At 35.8% G+C, this 25,643-nt stretch overlaps 1 protein-coding gene across 1 annotated transcript; it reads right to left on the bottom strand.

The window, feature by feature from the left end:
- Nucleotides 1-11,056: 11,056 nt before the first annotated feature.
- On the bottom strand, nt 11,057-23,725 carry LOC145620937 (uncharacterized). The gene is made up of 7 exons (XM_081675678.1): nt 23,318-23,725; nt 22,715-22,956; nt 22,493-22,589; nt 15,332-15,515; nt 15,026-15,107; nt 11,637-11,685; nt 11,057-11,540 (listed from the first exon to the last, which is right to left on the bottom strand). The coding sequence occupies exons 1-7, from the start codon at nt 23,684-23,686 to the stop codon at nt 11,469-11,471; spliced, it is 1,095 nt and encodes a 364-aa protein (XP_081531804.1). The 5' UTR covers nt 23,687-23,725; the 3' UTR covers nt 11,057-11,468.
- Nucleotides 23,726-25,643: the final 1,918 nt, after the last annotated feature.

Below are 25,643 nucleotides of genomic sequence, written 5' to 3'. Positions count from 1 at the left end.
CTCATTATTTTGAATGTGAGTCTTTCCGTGTGTAAACGGATCAATTGCTGATTATGGAACATAATAACCATTACTTGTTCCAGCCTTTGGCTTAAAAGGTCTTTAAACAAAACATACGACCTTACAACTGATGTAGCTCTTCTTGCTTCATTCTAAGCTTGTAAGTCGATAACTTAGCTTAACTTCAATAGTTTGAGGTCACTATCATAGTGGAACACTTAAGCAGTATCCGATACTTGTGAAGATAACGAATTGCTAAGTAAACTACAATAACATGAACTCATGAGTTGAAATGAAATCTAATTCCTTTTCTTCGTTCCTTCTTTCCTATATTTCTTATCATACAATATCTCATAATCTTACTTTAAGAATCATTTCTTTAAGTACCTTGACTCTTATACTTTGTTAGGCATAATCAAGCACCTAGTGCGGCGTAAAACAAAGTTCCATCTTTTCCATTAATTCTTACTCGAATTACTACATCAATGAGTCCTACTCAATTATGTATGATGCAAAAAGATACGTTGGTTGTCAAACATTGACAATCTTGAGTTTTCAACTCAATACCTCATGTTTTATCAAAACTACCTAGTATTTTGATTACATGATGTCCAACCGTCCTTTCGTACTTAGTTATAAAACTCATTTATGAGAATTGTATTTTAGAAATGCTTTTCCTGTCTTTGAGAACTATTCTCAAGGATTTCCTTTACCAATCATGGAAACAATATTATTTGATTTAGAGTACTATGAATATAAGTGCAAAGTATAACCATTTATCAAGAACATAATAAGTTTGAAATTTAATAACATTCATGCAAACTTCAATCTTATTAAACGTCTTATTTACGCATAAAAATTGTCCCTATTTGGCGAAAATAAGGCGATTCCAAGATCCGAAGAAACAAAGAGTGGTTAAGCATGCTTTGGCTTGTCTTAAACACTCAATCTTCTAGGTAAGCATTGCCTTGCTAATGGCTCTAAGCCACTCTTGGTTAGACAATCGTCGCATCTAATGCATCTTTGACGATGTATCTCTTTTTCCACGGTATGTGAGGACTCCTCACTCATACCGATGAGTTAAACCAAAACCAACGTGCACACCCGGTGTGCCTTATGCCCCTTAGAGGAGTGATGGTACCTCGCTTTGGCGTAGCCTACCATCACCATCGTCCGGTTAGTAAGTGTTGTTTTGGAAAGGCAAGTTTTACTCAATATTATTAGGGACCTAGGATTTCTATGTTGGTTGATTTAAGTGAACTTAACTAATCATCGCAACATCAAGAAAACCTAAACATGCATCTAACGTATATTTCACACACATATTTATAACCATAAAATATAAAGCGAAATAATAGATGCATATTGGCAACTAGCATGACCCCTTGAAATCTTCATATCTTCAAAAGGTCTTCATTTGCATTTCAAGGCTTTGTTTTCCAAGATACGCCGTCTTCAAGACTAAACCAAACTATGCAAAAACTAGTGTCTATAACTAGGAATAATCTAAATATTAAAGTACAAAAATACTTAACGGTGCGTAGACCGTATTTAGATTTACAAAAATACATAACGGCACGTAGTCCGTATTTTCTATCCTAGTCGGGTCCCACTAGTTGCCATTTCATAAAACCTGTGAGAGAGAGAGAATATATATATTCCATTCATCCATTCACTATTTGTGAATGGCCCATGCAATTTACAAAATTAACAACAAGTAAAATACATTCAAACAACGCGCGCACTAGTAACTAATCTAGGTGGTTAATCCGATTAACACGCCTAATTAAAACTAGTCAAAGTTTTTTAACCGATTATATAAATTACGTCATTAATAATTGAAGCTCCCACTAAATTCCGCATTTCCTTAATTAATCCAATTAATTAAGTCGGTAGCACCCAAATTTGTCAAAATGAAACTTTGCCAATGCCGCTCAAAAAACCCGAGGCCTAGCCTCCCAAAATTTTAATTAAAATTAACAAAATTAATTAAAATAAATAAACGGCAAAATAATTAACATCAAGCCTACTACGGCTAATCACCTCACCGCACCAAGCATACGCACACGCCAAGACCACGAACACACGGCCCACGGCACACGGCCGCGAGCCGCTGCCACAGCACAGCCGCGCGTGGCTGCTGCTGCCGCGCGTGAGCTGCTGCTGTGCGTGGCTGCTGCCGCACGTGTGGCCCACAATTGAGGCGGTGCAACCACCTTGGCAGCCACATGCGGGCTGCTGTGCAGCCCGCCTCGCCATGGTGGTGCATTGCCTCGTTTTGCGTGCCACTACCTTGGGATTTGATCCCTTTTCCGCGAGACAAAAATAATTAATTCTAAATTAATTTTAGAACTAATTTAGTGAGCAAAATAAAATTTTAAACAAGTCTAACTTAATAAAATTTCAAAGTGCAATAACCAAAATAATTCCAAGAACCATCTTTAATTAAATTGGTTTAGCTTGGTGCAAAATAAAATTGAGGCAATTTCTCACTTTCAATTTAACCAATTTAAATTAAACTTGAGAATTTGACAAAGTAAAGGGAAGTTGGAAAAATAAGAACTTTAATGTTCAAATGAAAGTTCCAACATCTAAAATTTGTGAATCCTTGAAAATTATATCTTCCAACATGAAGATAACCAAATTTCTATCACAAAAATCGAAACTTTATGTTTCTAATCAACTCAAAATGATTAAAACAACACAGTTCAACTCAAAATAACATGGAATTTAGTGGTTTTCAAAGTTTCAATCACTTATCACAAATAAAGATTGAATCTTTAACACTTAGGAAGCTTCAAAAATAAAATTTTCACACTAAAAAGCAATTAGTTTGCAATTATGTGAAAATAAATCAACCTTTAAGCATCAAGTACTACCAAGTAAGTGTGCTTTAAGGGGACATAAAAGTGCAGAAAATTATGCAAATAATCAACCATATAATGAACAATTTATGCCATTAATTTCAAGGTTAGAAAAGACTTAAAATTTTTCGTCAAAAATGAAAAACCCCTCGAAAAAGGCATTTCTGGTCAGAATTTGGCTAAAATCACAGCCCCATAGGGCAAAAACCTTTCCAGAACACGTTTTCCACCCAAAATTCACTAGTCTTGGCGAAAATCTGGGTTCTGGGCCAAATTCGACATTAAAAACGGGATTAAATAAATAAAACCGAGCTACTAATCTAATTAGCAACATAAACCAGAAAATTAAGCCAAAAATAAATCATGAAAAACATGATTATAAAAATAAACGAGCGGGGCTCCGGTACCGCTGTTGGGGTTTGGTGATTCCGACTCACCGCGGAAACAACCCCTCCCAAGGAACCACTCGCAATAATTAAAATCATAAAGCATAAATAAATATTCACAAAGAAAAGATAACGAATCTTACCCTCGAAGCGAGCTTCGCCCAAAACCCGGGGCTCTTACTTGAAAGCTACTAGCACGTCAAGCGCCGCGCCTCCGACGGTATCCACCCACAAATGGGCGAACACAACTTTAAGGTCTACTACCTTGGGGTTAGCAAGGTCCGACCTAAACCCGAGTGTTATGTGAGTTTAAGAGTATTCCCAAAAATTATGGAATGCTCTTTTTAACTCCCACTCAAGCACTTTACTCCAAAACCCAAAGTTGGTATTTATAGAGGAAAGTATGAGTGGGAATTTCTATCCCATCAATGTGGGATCATGAAATTCCACAAATTAATTTAAAACTAAATTAAATTAAAATTGCAAACTAATAATAAATCTACAAGTGGCATTACCATGTGAGATGGGTTGGTGAAGACCACATGGAGAGTAGGGGACCATACTTGCTCCCCACTCAATACTCTCCTTGTGCCACATGTCCTCTCCCACTTACTCCCATATTCCAAGTTTCCCCTTGTTCATGGCCCTATGGTCCGAGCCAAGCCACGAGCCAAGCCCGAGCCCGGCCCGCACCTAGCCCGAGCCCAGCCCGCACCAGCTGCTGTTGTGCGGCTGCTGCTGCGGTTTGGTGCGGCTGCTGCTGTGCGTAGCCGCGGCTGGCCGGGGCTGCTAGCACGGTGTGCTAGCTCGTCTTGCCCCTAGCATTCGGATGCTCGGGGCACACCGATGCTAGGGGTATTTTCGGGAATATGGTCGATTTATTATTATTTTGCGCGTCTCGTCTTTTATCATTTTAGACTCGACTTCCGACGATCGGTTTCGACGCTCTAAGCTCGAATTACCGACGTCTAAATATTTAACACTCAGGCGACGAATTAATTTCTTCCGAATTAATTCGTCGAGTTGGTTCGCATATATTTGCTTGGGTGTGACCCGAAGGGTTCAGTCAAGATTAAGCTGTAATATTAATTATATTAATATTACTGATCGGAAGCGGCCTCCACCCAGGCATTCCGATCACTTGACCTTACTGAATATATTAGCTTTCTAATAATTCTGAACCCGCTATCAGAATAATACACTTGTTCGAAGGACACCATTCCTTTCAGGTTGGTATTTATAGAGGAAAGTATGAGAGGGAATTTCTGTCCCATCAATGTGGGATCATGATATTCCACAAATTAATTTAAAGCTAAATTAAATTAAAATTGCAAACTAATAATAAATCTACAAGTGGCATTACCATGTGAGATGGGTTGGTGAGGACCACATGGAGAGTAGGGGACCATACTTGCTCCCCACTCAATACTCTCCTTGTGCCACATGTCCTCACCCACTTGCTCCCATATTCCCCAAGCTTCCCATAGTGATCGGCCCTATGGCCCAAGCCTCGAGCCCAGCCCGCACCCAGCCCCGCACCAAGTTGCGGGCTACTGCTGTGCGCGCAAGCCACGCACTTGGTGCGGGCTTGCTGCTGCCGTGTGCGGCTGCTCGTGCTGCTATGCTAGCACGCCTAGCTGCGACAGCTAGCTGCTGCATGCACCACGTGCTGCGGCTGCTAGCACGCACCTAGCCAACCATGCTAGGCTCGGCTTGGTGCTTCCTAGCCACTTATGCTAGGATATTTTTGCCCCTAGCATTCGGATGCTCGGGGTACTCCGATGCTAGGGGTATATTGGGAATATGGTCGATTTATTATTATTTTTGCGCGTCTCGTCTTTTTATTATTTTTGACTCGACTTCTGACGATCGGTTTCGACGCTCCAAGCTCGAATTACCGACGTCTAAATATTTAACACTCGGGCGACGAATTAATTTCTTCCGAATTAATTCGTCGAGTCGGTTCGTATATTTTGGTTGGGTGTGACCCGAAGGGTTCAGTCAAGATTAAGCTGTAATATTAATTATATTAATATTACTGATCGGAAGCGGCCTCCACCCAGGCATTCCGATCACTTGACCTTGCTGAATATATTAGCTTTCTAATAATTCTGAACCCGCTATCAGAATAATACACTTGTTCGAAGGACACTATTCCTTTCATTCTCCCACTTGTCCTTCCGGATAAGTGTGCATTTAGTGTATAGCCCCTTTCCTATGTCTCTTCATGTCTCTTCATGAACTACAGAGTAAGATTACTCGTCATCTCTGTTACGTCCAGAAGTGTTTCTCGAAATCCGAGTTTGATTGTTAATAAGCAGATGATTTCTAAAATCCATCTGAGCACGGCCATGCATTTTCATAGTCTCGCTCTTCGAGAGGCCTTGTAAACAACAAGACATGTTCCCTATTGTTAGTAGGGGGACATTTCCAGTCTTGTAATGTAGCTTCTCTTACTAAGAGGACTCACCCGCCTGATATCTGTCTTTATAATCCCCAGTTACGGCAGACGTTTGGTGGATACCAAAGCGGACCAGCACTCAAACAAGAGATCTCCCACTACTCATGGTCAAAGGAAAAGAGTTCCGATAGCAATAATGAGAAAGTACTTATGACGATTTTTAAATCTCTTAAAGTATTCTCATAGGTCGATCCAGTATGGTTCTAAACCAATACCTGTGCAAATGATTTATATCCTCATAGCACAAGAAACGGTAAGCATATGATTTATATCCAGTATGGTTCTAAACCAATACCTGTGCAAATTATTTGCTTTTAACATCTCAAAAAATCTATAACCAAAGTAAGCATATGAATAATGAAAAAGTCAAAGTATGGCAATGATTTTGAATTGAAGAAAGCAATTCACTATTTAATGTATGACAATATGAAACCTGAACAAGCTTAATCTGCTTGTCAACATGCACCAAGTTGACTGTACTATACACTCATTTAGTGGCGGACCATCCGGGGGCATTAGGGGCCTGGCCCTGATTCAAGCCCAAAAAGTTATTAGGGTGATTATTGACATAGCCTAGTAACAAGAAATATGTAGGAGTAGGCTCAACTTTAAGTATTACATCCGGAACATATTATTTGCAACTTTTGCCAAAAACGGAAATTTCGCATCAGATGCAACTTTCACATTCTTTCCTTTCTTGGTAAATTTTTTTAAAGGAAATTACTCAAATACCCTTACTAAAGATATCATTTACACAATTAAACAACTAAATCAAATTCAATAGAATAATAATTTAACTTAATTAACATAATTTTCTAACCGAATTCAATTCACCCAAACAAAATCCAATCAACAATCAACCTAAACTCAAAAAGTTCATTCAACTTTCATCCTTGTTCATCTTTCATAACTCCAGCCACCACCACCGTCAACGTCAACGGCCACCACCACCTTCAAGATTCCCGTCTTTGCCTCCGCCTACGGTGTACCTCTCTCTCTCTCTCTCTCTCTCTCTCTCTCTCTCTCTCTCTCTCTTTCTCTCCTTATCTTAATCAAATCTTTATATCTAATGGTTTAAGGGCTGGTTAGGCTTGTAGTGGATGTTTTAGGAGGTTTTTTGGGTAGGTTCAAGTGGATCGGGGTGAGTGGTGGAAGGTTTCGAGTGCTTTAGGGGGTTTCGGGGTGGTTCGAAGATGATTGGTCAGGTGAGTAGTGGTGTGGGTTTAGGGTGTTTTGGGGTGAGTAAAGGTGGGTTCGATGTAGATCGGGGTGAGTGGGATCGGAGATGATTTTCGGTGTTTTAGGGTAAGTAGGGGTGGTTTCGGGTTGGTTCAGGGGTGGTTTAGAGTGACTCGGGTGGTTTTGTGGTGGTTCAGAATGATTGGAGGTGGTTTTGTGGTGGTTCAGGGTGAGTGAAGGTGGTTTCGGGTTGGTTTGCGGTGGTTCAGGGTGAGTGGAGGTGGTGCCGATAAGGATGCAGTTAGGTTATGGTGGTAGCCTAGTGGGGTAACTGTTGTTAGTGGTGGTTAATTAACTATCTCCATTCTCTCTCCTATCTTTAATGACATACTCTTTTAATCCATTAATCAACTATTATGAAATTTTATATGTCTTGGGTTCCGTGAAAGCTCCAAAGTTGCATATAATATGTTACGGAGGGAGTATATGGTTTCTAATATTTCTACAACTGCACAACTAAAGTCTAAAACCCACTTTTAAGAATTTTGACCTTTCTACCTACTTTATATCGGTTTTTTCAGTGCATCTTGTCGCATAGTCACTATCTACATTTGTTGCATATAGGAGGGCAAAAGTGAAAAAGCGCATTCAGAAAGGCACTTTTTATGGTTTCAGTGGTACATTTTTTGTACTATTATACATGTATATTGTAGCATTTATGTCTTAGTAGTACTATTATATCTCACAGTAGTATAGCATTTTGATGTTCCATTACATACTTATTTGTACTATTAGCATAATATTTATACCACTACAACATTTAATGGTACTATTTACCTGTAAAATGGTACTTTATACTCTCACTACAACTTCAACTTTATTACTACATTGTCATCCTATATGCAATATTTGCATATAGGAGCTATGCGCTAGACCTGAACTGATTTTTTCTAAACCTTAGGATGCACTACAAAGTTTAGTTTTAATGTTATGACTACCCCGTAAAAAAAATAAAAAAAAAAATAAATAATAAAATAAAAAAGTTATGACTACAATATTTAATTTATTTGATTTGGCACTTGAGAAATTAAGTTTTTTTGGAAATTAAGGGCAAATTTGCATCAAATTTTTTTTTTTTTTTCTTTTATGATGTAAGTAATATGGAGGTTTTTTTTTTTTTTTTTTTTTTGAAAAGATTATACAAAGTGTATATTTTTTTTTAGTTTTATTGTACGAAGTGTTTATGTTTATACAATTATATACATATTGTAATGTCTTTTTTTCCTTACTATTTTTGTTCAATAAAGGTATTGTGGTGTTCTAAACTTCTAGTGTGATGAATTTTGCTTTATTTAATTAGGCATTTAGTGATATTTTGAGTAGTCTTTATGTGAATTATGTAATTGAAATCATGAAAATAGTTAATTTGATTTCAATTTGTATTTCTTTTGCAATATTAATCTCATTTGTTTATATTACTTCAATTGCGTACTTGTGTATCTATATGTATCACAACTAGTCGTTTCTGTTCACCTTACTTTCACTTGTTTCAAGTGCAATAAGTTCAGATAAATAAGTTCTAATACGATTCACCCAAGTACAAACTACAAACAATGATTACAATTTAGTTTATGAATAGTACCAAAAAAAAAAAAAAAAAAAAGAAAAAGACAATTTCTAATGTATGCACATTAGATTTATGAAATTATTTAAAGTTATGACATTATTAATTAAAAAAAATTAAAATTAGTTATATGAAATTAATCCTAACTTTTAATGTAGTATCTCCCAATTGGAGTTCAAATCTGGAACTAATATCTATACTAATATATTAAAAGACATTTATAAAAATTTCAATGCGCTACGTAGACTCCTCCAAATTATGCCATGTCACTTCACAAATACCTTCATGATGCCACATCATCACTTCATATAAAAAATTTGAAGATACGGAGATTCGAACTTCGAATCACTTATAACAAAATTGATTATTCCACCATTTAAGCCAATTATCAAACGTGTTACAAATATTAAAAAGAAATATACATAATTATAAACCACATAGTTTAATTATTAAAGAAAAAAACACACACACACATTCATTCGAAGAAAAAAAAATAAACGACAGGTAGGCGTTGTCCGTATTAATGATTTAAGGCGGGTATTGAATTACCTTGACAGCTTAACTCTTTATTCCCTATTAGACCTTTACTCTTTTTTTTTCATTACTATAAAATTGAAGTGCCAGATTTGTCTTATACTTTATAAAATTGATTCAACCATGGCAGAACCAATTAATTACATGAGTGGAGTACCATGATCAAGAAGATTGGTATTTTTTTGATGACCTTGGATTTGGGATATAAGTTGATCGGACTTCACGGGAATTTCAAAAAAAAAAAAGGTTTGGTTTGACAATGTCGATGTCAAAATTCAAAATCCTTAGAAAAAAAAACCAATTAAACGATTACAAAAGTAGCAACATAGCTATTTCATAAATGTTTACAATTACTTCAAAATTAAACACTCTTTGTTTACACAACAATAATATTGCAACTTTGCAAGCACTGAAAACAAATAAGGGGAATTACCCAAAAAAAAAAAAAAAAAAAAAAAAAAAAAAAAAAAGAGGTTTGCCTTGATAAAGACAGTTTCAAAGTACAAAATTCATTGTACAATTACAAAAGTAGTAATTCGGGGCAACGCTCGGGCTACTCACTAGTGAACTAATTAAGAAGAAGATACGGACTCACAATGCATGAGACGGAACGAACAATTAGAGGTACTTCATATCATCATTGATTTTTGTTTTTTTTAAAGGCATACATAAAAGAGGCTTCAACGAGTCATGATTAATACTTCTTTGAATGAAATTCATCAAGAGGTAGCAAAAGCAAAAATTCATAAAAAATTAACGTAAAATAAAAGGAAAAATTGCAAATAATAATACAACCTTTGACTACCACCACCGCCGCCACAATCAGCACCACCTCCAAGCACCATCAATCATCATCCTATGAATCGCCTCGCAACCACCACAACAACTCCCATCATCTTCACCACGCCAACAACAACAAGCAGAGCAGCCACCACGCACTACTGCCTCCAATCGCCACCAAATACCACCACCAACCACTAACCTCAAACCACCTATCCCTTGCATCATAGCAGCTCGCCAGCTCCACCACCGCACAAACTTGCACCTACCAGGCACCAAATCTTCTCCCTCACTCATCCAACATCGACCACATTAATTGCAACTAGCCGGCAACAATTCTCAACTATCGCTGCTCGAACACCATTGCAGCCGCATAAACGAACCTCAATTAAGCCCAAATTTGATTATAACTGTTAGCGGGCGCGCATCCATACATCGCGGCCTTGATTTGATGCTCGATAAATGGTGGTGATTCAATGATGATGATTGATGGTGGAGCTTGGTGAAGTGCGGTGGAATCGGGGATGCAGTGGTCGGTTTTCGCGGGTTAAGGTTTCGTTTGGATGATTGACGCGACGGGTAGGAGGAGGTCGTGGTAATAGGGGGTAGGTCGGTGGCGCGACAAGTTAGGGGAGGTCATGGTGAGCTGGACGCCGGCCGTCCAGTTTCTGAGCTGGGAAAAGGGGGGCTGCGTGAAGGGGAGGGGGAGAAGGAATGGTGGTGAAGGTGGTGGCAAGGGTGGTGGATTTTTTTTTATATAATAGTGATATTTATAAAAGTTATTTTATTATTTGATATATATTAAAAGTCAAAAATATAAAATAAATTTTTAAATAAATTTTTAAAAGTCAAATTAAATTAACAAAACCAATAAAATAACGACACGTGACATGGTAACCTGTAAAAAACAAGTTACCAACCGGTTTTTGCCTGTTAAAATTCAACACCCCCCAAAGGTTGTAATATTAATAATTAATCGAAAGATTCTATTATTAAAAAAGAACCGGCCAAAGGTTGTATTATTATTTGTAATTTTTCCAAAATAAAATAAATTTTTTATGCAAGAAACCTGATATTTCTAATTTTTTAAGGTTATGAGTTGACAGTTGTGTAAAAAAAAAAATAAAAAATAAAAAAGACTTATGACAGTTATGAGCAATCTTGGCGCGCAATTTCAGCATTGCCCCGATTTGTTTGTCGAGTAAATTCAACTAACCAACAACGGAGATAGCCTCAGCACGTGCCCAAAAAATAACTCATTAACAAAGATCCCGTAGAAGAAAAAGGAAAGCATCATATTTCCATGTGGTAGACAACAAATTACACTAATAAATACATTTAAAAAAATTTACAAATATTTCAGCTCTAAACTTATGTAGCCTACATCCACCAACGTCCAAACCAACATATGGAACCCAAGCAGTACGAAAAGAGAGGTTTTGATGTCATCTATATATGCTTGTACCACTTCTCTTGCAGTAGATCCTCTATTCAACTGTCTTAAAAGGGAGAAACAGGTTAATTTTTAGATCATAGGTTACACATGGTGTTATGAGAATTAACCAAATGACAGTTGCAAGTTAGCTTAGAAGCAAAACGGGGTGGAGAAGTTCCACAAGCTGTAACCATTTCTTCCACAATCACCTAGGATGGCTGCTTGAACAGGCGTTTTCTTTCTCCATCTCAATTATATGAGCAAGCCTTTCATATACCTGACAAATTTGTGAAATGGTGAGTTTTTATAAGATTATATAGTAGATTTATGCATTTATCAGAGCAAAAACCTACAGACAACAGTCGCAACAGACCTCAGAAAGCTGTTCTTTGCTTTGATCGTCAGTTGATGATGCATCATACCTGGAAGCCAGAGTGAATAAAAGTCAGTCTACATACACTTGTCTGCGAAGAGACAACTGGTATAACCTGTACAGGGTAGCCAATTGAATAATCAGACGTTCAGTTTAATCGGAAACTAGACTTGGGTGATTATCAGCATAACAAATTCAAATTTTCCCATATCTCCATATTGATAATATTTGTAATAAACAGCTATTAAAGATATGTTACAAAGAAGAATATGAAGAAAAAGGTGAAGTATTTTGGCATCATTTTTTGCTTTTAGTTTTCTGTTTATTTGAAAACAAAAAACCAAATACAGAAAACAAGAAAAAGGTATTTCCACTTTTCTGTTGTCAGTTTTCAATATTATCATGATTTTAATAAGTTTGACTATTTTTTAATTCATCATATGATATATAACATATGATTTTGAAAAACAAAAACCGAAAAACGGAAATCTACAGTGATGGCAAACAAATCCTTTAGAGTGAATAACACAGGCTTGTCAACAAGCACAGGTTCCAGTCGATTTCTCTGAATAGACGAATCAATGCTTTAAAGTCTGTGCCAATGAACTACTTATAAGTTGGGACATTACATTTATAACAATATCACCTAGTTTTCAATCCGTATAGTTTGGAATCATTTTTAAGATATCAATCCTACTAGCAGCTAAGCAAATATTTAATCATTGCCTTGAAATCTAACAAAAATTTCACAAATTTTTTCTTCTGATTTCAATTCTCCGATTTTATCAAAGTCATGAATGCTCCCAAAACAAGTTCTAAATCATCATTAGTAACACACCAAGGTACCCCACCAGGCACAACAGATAATAGGTAGTTTGTGTCACAAAAAAAAGGGGTGAGCGCATATCTTAAACAATGCTTGTGAATGTTCACTTTCTTCCATCTCACTACTGAGATCACTTTTGTTCTCCTATGATTAGCAAAATCTTATAATTCTTCATCATGTCAATATTTCTCCTGCTATACAATCCATTTCTCTTCATCTGATGTACCTATGTTTATTGTGAGGCTGGTGTTATTAGTCTATTACTCCAACATTAGACTTCCACAAAGCTCAACCTAGAGCTAAGTCAGCTAACAACCAGATTAGAAGACTTACTATCGGAGTAAGAAGGAGAAAGAATGTCACTTAAGAAAACATGCCAAATTTTAATCAAAGTTCTGTTAACCCATAGTTATCAAAATCGCGATCCGGATCGTGGAATCGTGCGATTCTGCGATCCTAATACACCCAGTCGATCTGGATCGTCCATAGAATCGATCTGTGGTAGGATCGGCCATAGGATCGGTAGAATCGTACAGGATCGGTAGGATCGATAACGATTCTACGATCCTATGGGCGATTCTACCGATTCTACAAAATAAGCTTAAAAGGAACATTTTTAACTTAGTGGACTTAGTATAGACTTGCTCATCTGGTTTCTTTCCAATTTATTTTTTTTCTTTATTTTTTCCCCTTAATTTTTATTTATTTTGTTTATTTTTGTTTAAAATAAGCTAAATCTGTGGGCCTACTATTGTTCTTGGTTGATAGATACTGTGGATCCAACCCTGCCTGATTTCACTCAAATTTCACTTGATCGATGTAGCTGATTATGTTACAATGAATTTAATTATCTAATTTCAGTGCAAGTATGTAATATAAACCTTTTAATAATCTTTAGTGAGTGGAAGCTATTTTTTTTGGATTTTATAAACATGTAAAGCTCTAGCACAAAAAATTAAAATGATAGCCAAGTATGAATTATGTTACTAGGTCTACCACAACTAGCACCATTTTTTCTCTTTTTTTTTTAGAGGTTAATTTTTTTTATTTGAATTAGAATGTAAAATTAACAAAGAGTATTATAAATTTAGATTGCGTATGTATACACTATCGTCATGTAATGTATTTAAGGAAATAACTTTTAAAAAAATTGAAATATTATTATTATATACTTAATTTAGTTTAAATATGAATAAATATTTGAAACAGTTTAGTAAAATTTTATTTTTTTTGCAATTTTTGTAGGATCGGTCGATCTTACGATCCGATTTTACGATTCGATCCTACTTCCATCTTCCGATCCAAAGTAGAATCCCGATCCTAATAACATTGTGTTAACCATTGTCATATATGAGACCATTGTCAAAGCATCTCAAATTTCATACAGTTAATTAATCAATCAGTATTTGTCTATGGAGTTCTACTTTACACTATGTTTGGATAACAATAGTGAAGGGAAAGGGAAGGGAGGGACAAAGAAGAAAGGGAAAGGGAGGGAGAAGGTGAGCTTCCATTTTCCTTCCAAATCTCTCCAACAATGGAGAGATTTGGTTTATTAAAAGGGGAAGGAAAATAGATCCTTCCAATTCCCTCCCCTTCCATCCTTAGGGCTTGTTCTCTTCAGCTTAAGTTAAGTTCAGCTCAGCTGAGTTCAGTTCCTAATATCCTCCTCTCATAAAATATTCAGTTCAGTTCAGTTCAATTCAGTTTAGTTCAGTTCAGCTCAACTCCGATCAATTCAGTTCAGTTCAGCTCAGCTCAGTAAATAAGAACATGCCCTTATTTTCTTCTTTTCCTTCCACTTTCTCTCTATCCAAACATAGCATTAGTGTTTCACAATTTCAATTAAATCAATTATAGCTTGGTGTTGTAATAAAACCAATTGCTATTCATTATAGGCATTGTACGTAGCTTTAGTGTACCCGTACCTATACTGTGTATCGTATTGAATTCCATTCAACGCTGGTTTGAACATATTAATTATTTCCTTAGGTTTATAATGCAATTATAACCCCATCAGAATAATATACCAAACATTCTGAAAATATTACTAGGCATCTCATTCACGAATAATAGCCATAAATCTAAAGCACATTCCAACCACAACCCTCAAACATTATTTTACATTGTTCACTGACTTCATATCATGTCTTGCTAAACAGTGAACAAAGAAAAAGGTATTTGTGCAGGTGGTTGAAAGGCAGAATAAGGCATAAGACCTTATCATAGGAGAGGGCTAACAATTATTAGAGCAGAATTGATTTAATTATTAGTGCTAATCACCTTTAAAGGAAAAATAGCAAGCATATCAGCTGCATAAATTGTCATTGCAGCAATATCATTCTACCTAATATGGACACTAGATAATTAATTGGACAAACAAAAGGCAGGGTTAGCCAAACTCATCTAGAGTTGAACAATAGAAAGACTCATCCCTCAGGCATATATGACCTCCTTTTTTTTTTTTAATTCCATCTTTGAAAGAAAAATCAAGAAAGCATTTTCTTTAGCATTTGTCAACTGTCAGTACCACAGCATCAGTTTAATAAAGAATTTGACTAACCAATGGCGGGGCAGGCCAGCCTCATCTCGAGCTGAATAATTGAAGGGTCCTTTAACTTCTATACCATAATCCTTTAGCAGGTCTGCACCACAAGTCGCATTATCAGCCAAAAACAAAACCAAAATAAAAATGGAAAGGTATACATATTATTGAAGATAAATACTACGTATATTTTTCAGAATAGGGTACAAGTCCACAGTCATAAAAAATAAAATTTGTATTTTGTGTAGGAAAGAAAAAAAAAAAAAAAAAAAAAAAAAAAAAAAAAAAAAAAAAAAAAAAAGAAAAGAAAATTGAAGTTGACACCTTTGAAAGTGGAACAAGGGACTCGCCCCATCTTTTGACAAACAGAGAAGAACCAATATACTCCAACAGCAACATGAGCAACTTCTTCATCAGCGATTTGAGCTACTATTCTTGAAGTCTGTTTATCTCCAAATCCAATCAACTTCTTCACAAGTCGCGGTCCTGCATCAAGTCCCCTGGCCTCCTAATTACTAACAAGCAATTAGATTTGATAGATAAGGGAATAGATAATGTATGTAAATAACCAGACCTTAAGTCAAAGGAATATGGTTTAATGCAAATCCATAAGCTTATAAAAGTTCATCAAGTTGAGAATTGGAGATGGCTGGATCTCTTGCTCAATACAGCTTGGTCAACAATTATCATTAATAACACTGCTTCTGTTTCATGGTGTTCTCATCATTTGCTGTTTGCACAGATAAAGGAAAGAGTGTGGGTGAACGTAGGTATGAAAAAGGTGAAAAATGTAAGATAAAGAGCATACAAAGGTGGGTGGGTATAAGAACACAGGAGGATATAGAAGAAAATGAGTGTAAATGGTAAATATTGTTAGAAAAGAAGGGTAAGGTAGTCTTCATATTGGTCTTTTGATAATTGGGATACTTGTGGCTGAACAAAGTTTGTAGACATTTTGTGATTTTGATTAAAATACCGTGGCTCTGATACCAAATGTAAGAGTTATATCAACTTACATATTGCTAACTCAAATAATAATAAGGATTATATGGAGGAATAAATGTGGGTTACAACCTGGGATAACAAAATATACTCTTCCTTAATATAATAAAATTTCTCCTTATATTCTCTCCTTTAATTTTCTTTCTATCTATGTTACTTTTTATTGAATATAAAACATTGAATTCATATCATCTCATTTGCTAATGATGTAGAGGATGAGAATTTACGATCATCATTATTCTCTCATATCTTATTCTAATATAAGCAATACAAAAATAGTTTTTGTAACATAAAATTTGTGGTTCTCAACAGATTTAAGGAATTGATTTGTTATTTAAATTTCTTGATTTATGAAATTGATTTATTATTTACATTTTATATATTAGTAGAATTCTTTTGGTGAATAGAATTTCATTTTTTCTTAAGTAATGAATTTATATAGAGAAAGAAACCATGGTAAATTTTGAATTTTGGAGTGATTCAATGTTGTAATGGAGTTGATTTTATTGTTCCAAATAATCTCTTAATGATGTAATTAATTAATTCGTTGTTAAAAGAAAGAGTATATTTTTAATTTTTATATTTTATTTCCAGTTTATTAGGAGGTGCCTAACAATGTATAAAAAAGAAGCGAGAGGGGTTCTGCTGGGCCTAGGTGCGCCTATGCCGAGCCTCCTCTTTGAAGTGACGCGCACTATATGGGCAGTTAAAAAATTTTGGCTGAAGTGTGCCTCAAGTGCGCCTCGCTAACCCAAAACGTCTCGCCGAGACCAAAATAAGCGCTCACCTCTGATCGCCTTGGTGCGCTTTTTCAAACTCTAGTGCCTACTTTAGCTTAGTTCTTAGGATTAGGGGTCATACTAGCTCATATTTAATTTTTCATTTTATTGCTATTTTTAAAATGCTTATAAGCTTATTGTATGTTTGTTATCAATGCGCTAGAATTCACTAATTAATAACATAATGAACTTAAGTCCCGCATACATTGAGGTTTAATACAAAGTACTTGTTAACCCTTATTTAATAGTAATTATCCTTTTGGCTCATTCGATGCACGGGTTATTACTAAGGTAATTTTTATATGTAGGTATGCTTTTCAATAGTTCAAAGTGTTGACATAAAATACGAAGTATTTGTTTCATGATCATTGAGGGGAGTGAAGTACACTGCTAAACCTAGTAAAAGAAAGAGAGTGAAGGTGGAACTGTGGAAGAAGATGAAAAAATTTAGTTAGGTATATATACATGAATATTATGGGATATGAAATGATGTATTGATTTAAGTTATATTTTAAATTAAGGAGATAAAAAGGATTATTTTTATTGTACTTCATATGTTTATTAATGTGTACAAATTAGTTCAACTTTATTATATCATGGTGAAAACGAAACACTTCATTTTCTTACTCAATTTTGCAAGTTACACAATGTATAAAGACTTTTAACATTATATATTTTTTTATTTTAAGTTTTATATTAAAAAGAGAATATTAAAAGGAAAGATTAAGAGGTGACATGTGGCATATGAGTGACAAATTACTCAAATGCCACATGAGACTAATAAAAAGGTTTTGGAATGTAAGATGGAACCCAGTTATCACCGGCATGCTTTCAAAATAATGGGTCTTTTTACAAGTATAGGGTTCCTTTTTAGCCTATAATTGACTACCAAAATCATACTCCATTCATTGCTTGATAGCTTTATTCAGTTTAGGATGACATACTACATGAATGAGTCTGAAAAGACTTTGAATGAATTGCATAGGTTGCTAGTCAATGCTGAAAGGAATATTCCTAAAGAACCAAAGAAAGAGGTTTTGATAATTCAAAAGAGGAAGGGTTTCAAAAATAAGGGGGTGGGCAGCAAGAAGAAAGGCAAGCAAGTTGTCGTTTTTTAAAAGCCTAAGCCGACCGCTAAGCCAAAGGTAGAAGTGTAAAGCAAATGTGACTATTGTGATAAGATAGGTCACTGGAAGAGAAACTGCCCCAAGCACTCCAAATACTTGGGAGGACAAGAAGTCAGGTGCTTCCACTTTAGTTATTTATGTTATAGAAATCAAGGACAAGAAGTTGGGTGCTTCCACTTCAAGCATTTATGTTGTAGAAATCAATTTGACTTCGACTTCTTTATGGGTATTCAATACTGGTTGTGGTTCTCACATAGTTAATGATGTGCAGGGACTAAAAAGAAATGGAACACTAGAAAGGGCGAGATGGAGCTTCGCGTCGGAAATGAAGCAAGAATTGATGCACTTGTCTTCGAAAGTTATAGTCTACATTTACCGTCTGGATTAATTTTAGAACTTAAAATTGTTATTTCGTTCTGTCGATTACCAAAAAAATTATCTGTGTTTCAGTTTTGGATAATGAAGGATTTTGTTTTGAAATAAAGAACAAATGTTGTTTCATTTCTTACAATAACATGTTATATGCTAGTGCAAAATTGACTAATGGTTTATATGTGCTTGATAGGACGGTAATACGGTACCAGTCCATAACATAGATAGCAAGAAACAATGATTTAAACCCAACCTATCTATGACATTGTCAGATGGGTCAAACAAAAAGCGCATCCAAAAGTTACAAAAGGATGGAATCCTTAAGTCACACGATTATAAATCTTTAGATCTATGTGAATCATGTTTAATGGAGAAAATGACAAAATCACCTTTTATGGGAAAGGGTGAAAGGACCTATGAACTCTTAGCACTCATGCATACAGATGTTTATGGGCCAATGAGTTCAAAGGCAAGAGATGGGTTTAGTTACTTCATTACTTTCGTCAATGATTTAAGTTGATATGGCTATATCTACCTAATGAAGCATAAATCAGAATCCTTTGAAAAATTCAAAGAGTTCTAAGTGAGGTACAAAATCAATTTGGTAAGACAATAAAAGCATTATAGTCTGATCGTGGTGGTGAACATTTGAGCCAAGAATTTGATAATCATCTAGAGGATTGTGGAATACATCCCCAATTGACTCTAAAACGCAACAATTAAACGGTGCCTCTTAAAGGAGGCACCCAACTTTACTAAATATGGTACAATCAATAATGAGTCTTGCTCATCTTCCAATTTCCTTTTGGGGATATGCTCTAGAAACATCTACACACACACTAAATAGAAGATTGTCAAAGGCGGTAGAAAAGACTCCATATGAGATGTGGAATGGAAAAATTACAACTTATCTTTACTTCAAATATGAGGTTGTGAGGTATATGTAAAATGTTTACTATCAAACCAACTTGCACCCAAATCAGATAAATGTCTCTTTGTGGGATACTTAAAAGAGACAAGGGGTTACTAATTTCATAATCGTCAAGATAACAAAGTGTTTGTTACTCGTGATGTTGTCCTTCTCAAAAAAGAATTTATTTCCAGAAAGACAAGTGGGAGTAAAATAGTTCTCGAATGAAATTCGAGATGAGCAACAAATGGATGTGGATCAAATCGCGTCAGAGCCAAGGGCACATAACTCTGTTATGACAAGTCGAGCAAGCTAATTCACCAGGCTAAACTCCTATCGTCCCACTTGAATCTTATTCATGTGAATATCTTTGAGATGTTGAAGAGAACATTTCTATTGATGCTTGCCCCACGTAGGTCTAGTAGAACGAGAATTCCAAACAATAAATTGGATTTCTAGTTAACTAACGACTCTAAAATATTGATTTTGGAGAATTCAGAACCTACTACCTACAAGCAAGCTTTGATTTCACCCGAGAAATGGCTTGAGGCCATCATATCCGAAATGGACTCCATGTTTGAGAATAAAGTTTGGACCCTAGTTGGCTTGCCTGATGGGGTGACACCTATTAGATGCAAATGGGTGTTCAAAATTTAAATGGACAAAGATGGAAAAGTCTATATCTATAAAGCAAGCCAGGTTGCAAAAGGATTCAAGCAAATTCATGGTATAGGCTATGATGAAACCTTTTCTCCTATGACAAAGCTTAAATCGAGTCGGATACTTTTAGCGATAGCTACATATTACAATTACGAAATTTGGCAGATGGATGTAAAAATTGCCTTCTTGAATGGGTTCTTGACGGAGGATGTGTACATGATACTAGAGGTTTTGAGGATCCACAAAATCCGAAAAGAGTTAGCTTCAAAAATCCATTTATAGATCTAAGCAAGCATCTCGGAGTTGGAATCTTCGCTTCGATGAGGCAATCAAACAGTTTGGTTTTCTCAAGAGTGAAGAAGAGTTTTGTGTCTACAAGAAATTTAGTGGGAGTAGTTTAGGCTTCTTGGTGTTTTATGTAGATGACATACAGCTCATGAGAAATGGCATACCAAGTCAGTAAAGGAATGGTTGAGAAGTGGTTTTTCCATGAAAGACCTTGGAGAAACCGAGTACATATTGGAAATCAAAATCAATAGAGAGTTCTCGAAGGATGATTGGACAGGATTGAGCCAAGACACTTATATCGATAAGGTTTGTAATTTAAAGTCAATAAATGCATGTCACACTACAAAGAAGCATTTCACTTGGAAAAAGAATGCTTAGTTACTAGTCTAGCTATAGGGAAAATCATCCATATGGTAGTATGGCTAGTAGTTTAGCGGAAAGTGATGAAGGGAATATTAGGGTTCCATGCACTTGAGTAATTAGGATACCAAAGGGGAAGGGAGACTGGATTGTCATGCTATTCATCAACATTTAAGGGAAGAAAAATAGGTGTAAGGATATTTAATGGATATTGAAGTTGTCTTATAATGTAACGAACTATTGAGAAGGGTAAGTGGAACTTGGCAAGAAAGAAAAAAAAGGACTCTTTATTGCATAAATGAAATCAAACCCTAGAAGTTTCAAACATTTTTGGTCTATAATATTTAATTGGAAATTTTGTTTTTTACCACCTTATAAAAACACGAAAATCTGTTTTACCACCTCCCAAAAAAAAAGTATTACTTTACCACCTCATAAAAAACACGAATATAGGTTTTACCACCACTTAACGGTTTCCATCCAAAAATTCCGTTAAGTGTGGCCCATGATAACACGTGTCAGCATTTTATTTGTTCAAACAAAAAGAGAAATTAAAAAAAAAAAAAAACAAAACAAAAAACACCTAAAACTACTCCAGCCACCACCACTACGCCACCGCCGCCTTCCCCCCAACTCACCACAGCAATCCCCGAAACCACCACCCGCGTCGCACCACCAGCCCCAACCCACCTGAACCCTCCCCCTCCTTTTCCCGCAACCGTAACACCCCCAAAAAGCACCAAACCCAAAACCCTCCTTCCTTAATACAGTCACGATTTCGGCCACAAATGGCCGAAATCGGCCGGTTTTAAGGCTGAGTGGCCTTAACCGGCCGATTTCGGCCATTTGTGGCCGGAATCGTGGCTGTTTTGGGGGGATTCGTGGTCGTTGAGGGTTGTGGGTTAGTGGTTTTTGGGTCGATTGCGGTTGCATGAGAGGGAAGGGGGCGTTCAGGTGGGTTGGGAGAGGGAGAGGGTGGAGCCGCGCCGCCGGTGGTAGGTTTGGGGGGGCAGTCGTGGGTTGGGTGGTGGCGCTGTGGTGGTGGCTGGGTAGTTTTAGGTTTTTTTTTATTTTTTTATTTTTTTTCTTTTTTTGGCCAATTATAACACGACACGTGGCTTTATGGGCCCACTTAACGGATTTTTAAACGGAATCAGCTAAGTGGTGGTAAAACCTATTTTCGTGTTTTTTATGAGGTGGTAAAGTAATACTTTTTTTTTGGGAGGTGGTAAAAGAGATTTTCGTGTTTTTGCGAGGTGGTAAAAAACAAAATTTCCTATTTAATTTATATTTGATTTTTTAGATTATAATCCCATATTCCTACCATTATGTGACATGAAAGTGTTTTGTGGTTACAAGGGCTTCAACTCTGCAATATCCAGGAAGATGCTGATTTGTAGCTAATTTTTCAAGGCTTGTATATATGGAGACTGAAGTACATTGACCTCATTCGTGAAACATGATGTGCTTGATCTAGTAATTGAGCTCCATTTCAATCAAAAGCATCCATGAATAGAAAAGACCTATATTTTACTTAGTTCCTATAGTCCAAAACCCACAAAAATGAATAATAAACTTAAGTGTTCTCCATGTAGATATCAGAAAAGGGTTTAAATTAGTTTCAAGAAGCTTTTCCAGCAGCTTGATATATACATCTTGTCCACATGAATGATAATATACATGAAAGAAGAATGATTATCATAGAAGGATAATGGACATAAAGATACGAGGAAGAAACTTCACACATTGAGTGAGATTGTTCGCTACCATAGACATATATCTTGATAAAGCAAATATGATTAACATATCGAATGTAAAACTGTTGTTTGGTTTATCACTTCAAAACCAACTGTTTTAGCATCCCAATCTAAGGCATATGTCAGTCATAAGGCCTAGAAGTCCCATACAACGATTATAGCACAAACGAATATCAGACCTCCATTGATCATGGACAACCTTGAGACCATGTCTAAGAGTGTTAAGTTACCTGGACAAGTGGGATTGCAGCCAAACGTGCAGCTACATCGTGAGATGACTTCTGACACTCCCTCCAGAGCAGATTATGAGCAGGCATATCTCCATAGCTGGTTATAGAAGTATTAAGGAAACAACATTAAACATAAGAGCAAAATACAAAGTAAGAACTTGAAGATACATCCATCATATCACTATGAAACACAAAGCACAAAGAGCACTCATTAGTAGTTACCTGAAGCCAAGTTCAGATAATCTCTGTGAACACCAAGCAAAATGTCGACTCTCATCATCAGCAACATGGGCAAAATCAGCAAAGAACCCCTCTCCGAGAAACTCCTCGTAAGGAGAAAAACGGACAACAGTATCCCAAGCTAAGTCAATGGCATTTAGCTCTACATGAGCAAGGTTATGAAGCATATATGCATTGAGTGGCAACCCGGAATCCTTAGGAGTTGGAATATCCTTAGGAGGTACCTAAATTTTGTAGAATTATCATCAGTTACTTATCATATGATTAGATATAAATCTAGTACTACTAATTACAACCCATAAAATAGAGACAAATTGAACCCAATAAATGCAATATGACACCCATTAAAACCTGATTCTAATCCAAGTACCATATTATTGAATACAGTAATCAGAGTTAAAATTACTTTAAATACAATACTCAGAAATTAAAATCATCAAAGAAACATCATACTTTAAATACAATACTCAGAAATTAAAATTATCCAAAGAAACATCATACTTTAAATACAATACTCGGAAATTAAAATTACTTTCACAATTAGAGATTAATTTCCAATACAATGAGGGAGAAAGAAGAATGTACCAACTGGGGCTTACACGGCCGTGCAGGGCGAGAAGGGAGGTCGAAAACCCCAATGGGGAGCTTCTCAGAACGCCATTTAGAATAAGCAAAGTGGGAAAGCTGGGATTTTGCAATTGGGTCACTAGTGGAGAGAACCATAGCACCAAGCTCAGCTAAAGATGAATCTGACCCACTTGGGATTTCGACTTGGTCGGGCTTCAATGGTGGTTCGGGGCCACTAGGGCCCCAGGCGCGGTCATGGTTAATTGAACCCTCTCTCCATTGTTGTAGACCTGACCATTGATGAAGATGAGAAGAAGTTGTGAATGATTTGAATTTGAATTTGGGGAGGAAAAGATGAGGGTGCTTGATTTTAGTGGCGCAAAGCATGATGCTAGTTCTTATGCCATTGAAGTGTTTGAGAATTGATTTTCTTATTACATTCGGATACAATTATAGACCTGTTCGGCCCACTTGGTTTGATGTAAAATAGATTTTTTTTTCTTTTTTTTTTCACAGGCGATGTAAAAATCTTTTCGAGTAAAGATGTAAAAAATATTTTAATGACAAATTAAATTTCATGGAAAACGTATTTTCAAGTAGACTTAGGGTCTGTTCTCATTGACTGAACTCAACTGAACTGAACTGAACTAAACTGAACTGAACTCAGTCAAACTGAACTAAACTGAACTGAACTGAGCTGAACTGAACTGGACTGAATTGAACTGAAATGAATATTTTATAAGAGAAGGAAATTAAGAGCTGAACTGAAATGAACTCAGTTAAACTGAACTAAACTGAACTGAACTGGACTGAGCTAAACTGAACTGAACTGGACTGAATTGAACTGAAATGAATATTTTATAAGAGAAGGAAATTAGGAGCTGAACTGAACTGAACTGAACTGAACTGAACTCAATTGAGCTGAACTGAACTGAACTGAACTAAACTGAACTGAATTTCAACGTAAGATAACAGGCCCTTAGTGTGTAGCCCGGGCGTTGCCCCGAGTTACTACTTTTTATAGCTGTGTGACTGCTAAATTTAAAGAGTATCTAATAGTTTGTATGTAGTATGTGTCTTCAATACTTTGTAGCACTAATTTTATTTATTGTGCAACATTAAAGCATGATTAACATTTAACAATTAGCCTAGATGGCTAAACAATAACTTTTCATCTAAGAGCTCAAGTGTTCAAACCTTAATATTACTATAAGTTGAGGTAAGTTTTAGACTTTTTTGGGTAACTTTTATCAATTTAATACAAATAACTTTTATTTATATCAGGGTAACCTATATATGTTTGGTAATTTCAATTCATTATAGGGTAGTTATTGATCATTTTAAGGTAAATGTATAGTGGATGTACAATATTTTATTGTACACCTACAAATTAGTTTTCCTTGACAAATTCTTATATGTGGTTGGGGATTACTTTGTTAGTATTATAGGAGATACCCAGTTAGTGTTCAAGGGTTACTTGTTACTGTTATAGGAGTTACTTCATTAGTGTTTTATGGGTTACTCGGTCGGTGTTATTTTAAAAGCGGCTACACGATGTGGCCAGCCACATACAAGACTCGCTGGTTTTTCTTTATTTGGTTGCATACAAGATAAGTCAAAGAAAAATAATAAAAAAAAAAAAAAGGAGTGGGGATGTGAGGATGGATGAGAGGAAAGTAAAAACTAAAATGAAAGTAAAGAGGAGTGAGAAAAATATGACTTTCTTTATTTTGTAAAAGAATTAAAGGATGTTTTCCACCATTTATTAAGCACCATCCTCTATAGGAAGAGGGTGTACGCTCCATGGCTCAAGACTTCAAGAGTCACTTTTGGGCTTGTTGTCCGACGCGTGGGCACTCACTCAAACAATTGTTGATTTTCTATAATTATACTAATCAATATTCGACCAATCATAAATAGACACATAACACTCCATTTGCATTAGTAGGATTAAAAGAGGGTCCTTCATTGAGGTGGTAGGAAATGAGGAATTAGAGGATGAGAAAAAGTAAGAGGATGGAAAAAGTAGAAAGTAGGGTGTATAAAAGAGAAAGTAAGGTGTCAATAGAATAAGAAGAGAGAGAGTAAATTAGAGGACGAGAATGAGAACATTATTGTCCTTGCTCTAATTCAAATCTTATTTTCAAAATTGTAACAACTTAATTTTATTATTATTATTATTATTATTTTTTTTGACACAAGAGCTTAATTAGTTGAAAGTCATAAATTCCGTTACTGAGATTAGGGGGAAATAAAACTTATTCCCTCCGTCCCATAATTTGGTGCTAATTTCTCAAAAAAAAAAACACGGTAATTAAGGAGAATGGTTACAGTAAGGAAAAGG

This window comes from Chenopodium album, chromosome 27 (genome assembly GCF_948465745.1).
Source record: "Chenopodium album chromosome 27, dcCheAlbu1.1, whole genome shotgun sequence".
Lineage (NCBI taxonomy): Eukaryota > Viridiplantae > Streptophyta > Magnoliopsida > Caryophyllales > Amaranthaceae > Chenopodium > Chenopodium album.
This window is presented reverse-complemented; position numbering and strand designations above follow the sequence as displayed.